Raw genomic sequence first — 2,150 nt, forward strand, 5'->3', positions numbered from 1 at the left:
GAGTTTGAGCTCGTCGCTCATCTGCTTCCCCGCGAAGATGAGGCGAATCTGCCTGCTGCAGCAGCAGCAGCAGCAGCAGCAGCAGCAGCAGCAGCAGCTAGCTGCCGCCGCGGAGCTGCAGCACCATGTGGATGGTGCAGCCCGGAGCCACTCTGTAGTCGCTGAGTTTGAGCTCGTCGCTCATTTGCTTCCCCGCGAAGATGAGGCGAATCTGCTTGCTGCAGCAGCAGCAGCAGCAGCAGCAGCAGCAGCAGCTAGCTGCCGCCGCGGAGCTGCAGCACCATGTGGATGGTGCAGCCCGGAGCCACTCTGTAGTCGCTGAGTTTGAGCTCGTCGCTCATTTGCTTCCCCGCGAAGATGAGGCGAATCTGCTTGCTGCAGCAGCAGCAGCAGCAGCAGCAGCAGCAGCAGCAGCAGCTAGCTGCCGCCGCGGAGCTGCAGCACCATGTGGATGGTGCAGCCCGGAGCCACTTTGTAGTCGCTGAGTTTGAGCTCGTCGCTCATTTGCTTCCCCGCGAAGATGAGGCGAATCTGCTTGCTGCAGCAGCAGCAGCAGCAGCAGCAGCAGCAGCAGCAGCAGCAGCAGCTAGCTGCCGCCGCGGAGCTGCAGCACCATGTGGATGGTGCAGCCCGGAGCCACTCTGTAGTCGCTGAGTTTGAGCTCGTCGCTCATTTGCTTCCCCGCGAAGATGAGGCGAATCTGCTTGCTGCAGCAGCAGCAGCAGCAGCAGCAGCAGCAGCAGCTAGCTGCCGCCGCGGAGCTGCAGCACCATGTGGATGGTGCAGCCCGGAGCCACTCTGTAGTCGCTGAGTTTGAGCTCGTCGCTCATTTGCTTCCCCGCGAAGATGAGGCGAATCTGCTTGCTGCAGCAGCAGCAGCAGCAGCAGCAGCAGCAGCAGCAGCAGCAGCAGCTAGCTGCCGCCGCGGAGCTGCAGCACCATGTGGATGGTGCAGCCCGGAGCCACTCTGTAGTCGCTGAGTTTGAGCTCGTCGCTCATTTGCTTCCCCGCGAAGATGAGGAGGATGAGCATGTGCATGCAGCAGCAGCAGCAGCAGCAGCAGCAGCAGCAGCAGCAGCAGCTAGCTGCCGCCGCGGAGCTGCAGCACCATGTGGATGGTGCAGCCCGGAGCCACTCTGTAGTCGCTGAGTTTGAGCTCGTCGCTCATTTGCTTCCCCGCGAAGATGAGGCGAATCTGCTTGCTGCAGCAGCAGCAGCAGCAGCAGCAGCAGCAGCAGCTAGCTGCCGCCGCGGAGCTGCAGCACCATGTGGATGGTGCAGCCCGGAGCCACTCTGTAGTCGCTGAGTTTGAGCTCGTCGCTCATTTGCTTCCCCGTGAAGATGAGGCGAATCTGCTTGCTGCAGCAGCAGCAGCAGCAGCAGCAGCAGCAGCAGCAGCAGCAGCAGCTAGCTGCCGCCGCGGAGCTGCAGCACCATGTGGATGGTGCAGCCCGGAGCCACTCTGTAGTCGCTGAGTTTGAGCTCGTCGCTCATTTGCTTCCCCGCGAAGATGAGGCGAATCTGCTTGCTGCAGCAGCAGCAGCAGCAGCAGCAGCAGCAGCAGCAGCAGCTAGCTGCCGCCGCGGAGCTGCAGCACCATGTGGATGGTGCAGCCCGGAGCCACTCTGTAGTCGCTGAGTTTGAGCTCGTCGCTCATTTGCTTCCCCGCGAAGATGAGGCGAATCTGCTTGCTGCAGCAGCAGCAGCAGCAGCAGCAGCAGCAGCAGCTAGCTGCCGCCGCGGAGCTGCAGCACCATGTGGATGGTGCAGCCCGGAGCCACTCTGTAGTCGCTGAGTTTGAGCTCGTCGCTCATTTGCTTCCCCGCGAAGATGAGGCGAATCTGCTTGCTGCAGCAGCAGCAGCAGCAGCAGCAGCAGCAGCAGCTAGCTGCTCGCCGCGGCAGCTGGAGCACCATGTGCGATGGTGCAGCCCGGAGCCACTCTGTAGTCGCTGAGTTTGAGCTCGTCGCTCATTTGCTTCCCCGCGAAGATGAGGCGAATCTGCTTGCTGCAGCAGCAGCAGCAGCAGCAGCAGCAGCAGCAGCTAGCTGCCGCCGCGGAGCTGCAGCACCATGTGGATGGTGCAGCCCGGAGCCACTCTGTAGTCGCTGAGTTTGAGCTCGTCGCTCATTTGCTTCCCCGCGAAGATG

The 2,150-nt window shown here is 62.4% G+C and overlaps 1 protein-coding gene across 1 annotated transcript in view; it reads right to left on the reverse strand.

Annotated features, from left to right (window-relative positions):
• Positions 1 to 254: 254 nt before the first annotated feature.
• ETH_00027550 (uncharacterized protein) overlaps positions 255 to 2,150 on the reverse strand; it is a gene marked incomplete at both ends in the record, with an annotated part of 2,097 nt that continues 201 nt past the window's right edge. Inside the window, 10 exons of the mRNA XM_013373267.1 lie at positions 255 to 368; positions 445 to 531; positions 614 to 700; positions 771 to 857; positions 1,109 to 1,195; positions 1,266 to 1,352; positions 1,435 to 1,521; positions 1,598 to 1,684; positions 1,755 to 1,841; positions 2,072 to 2,134. Coding sequence (XP_013228721.1) covers positions 255 to 368; positions 445 to 531; positions 614 to 700; positions 771 to 857; positions 1,109 to 1,195; positions 1,266 to 1,352; positions 1,435 to 1,521; positions 1,598 to 1,684; positions 1,755 to 1,841; positions 2,072 to 2,134 — 873 coding nt within the window. The remainder of the gene's footprint in view (positions 369 to 444; positions 532 to 613; positions 701 to 770; positions 858 to 1,108; positions 1,196 to 1,265; positions 1,353 to 1,434; positions 1,522 to 1,597; positions 1,685 to 1,754; positions 1,842 to 2,071; positions 2,135 to 2,150) is intronic.

This window comes from Eimeria tenella, genomic scaffold (assembly GCF_000499545.2).
Source record: "Eimeria tenella Houghton genomic scaffold, Eth_scaff1287, whole genome shotgun sequence".
Classification (NCBI taxonomy): Eukaryota; Apicomplexa; class Conoidasida; order Eucoccidiorida; family Eimeriidae; genus Eimeria; species Eimeria tenella.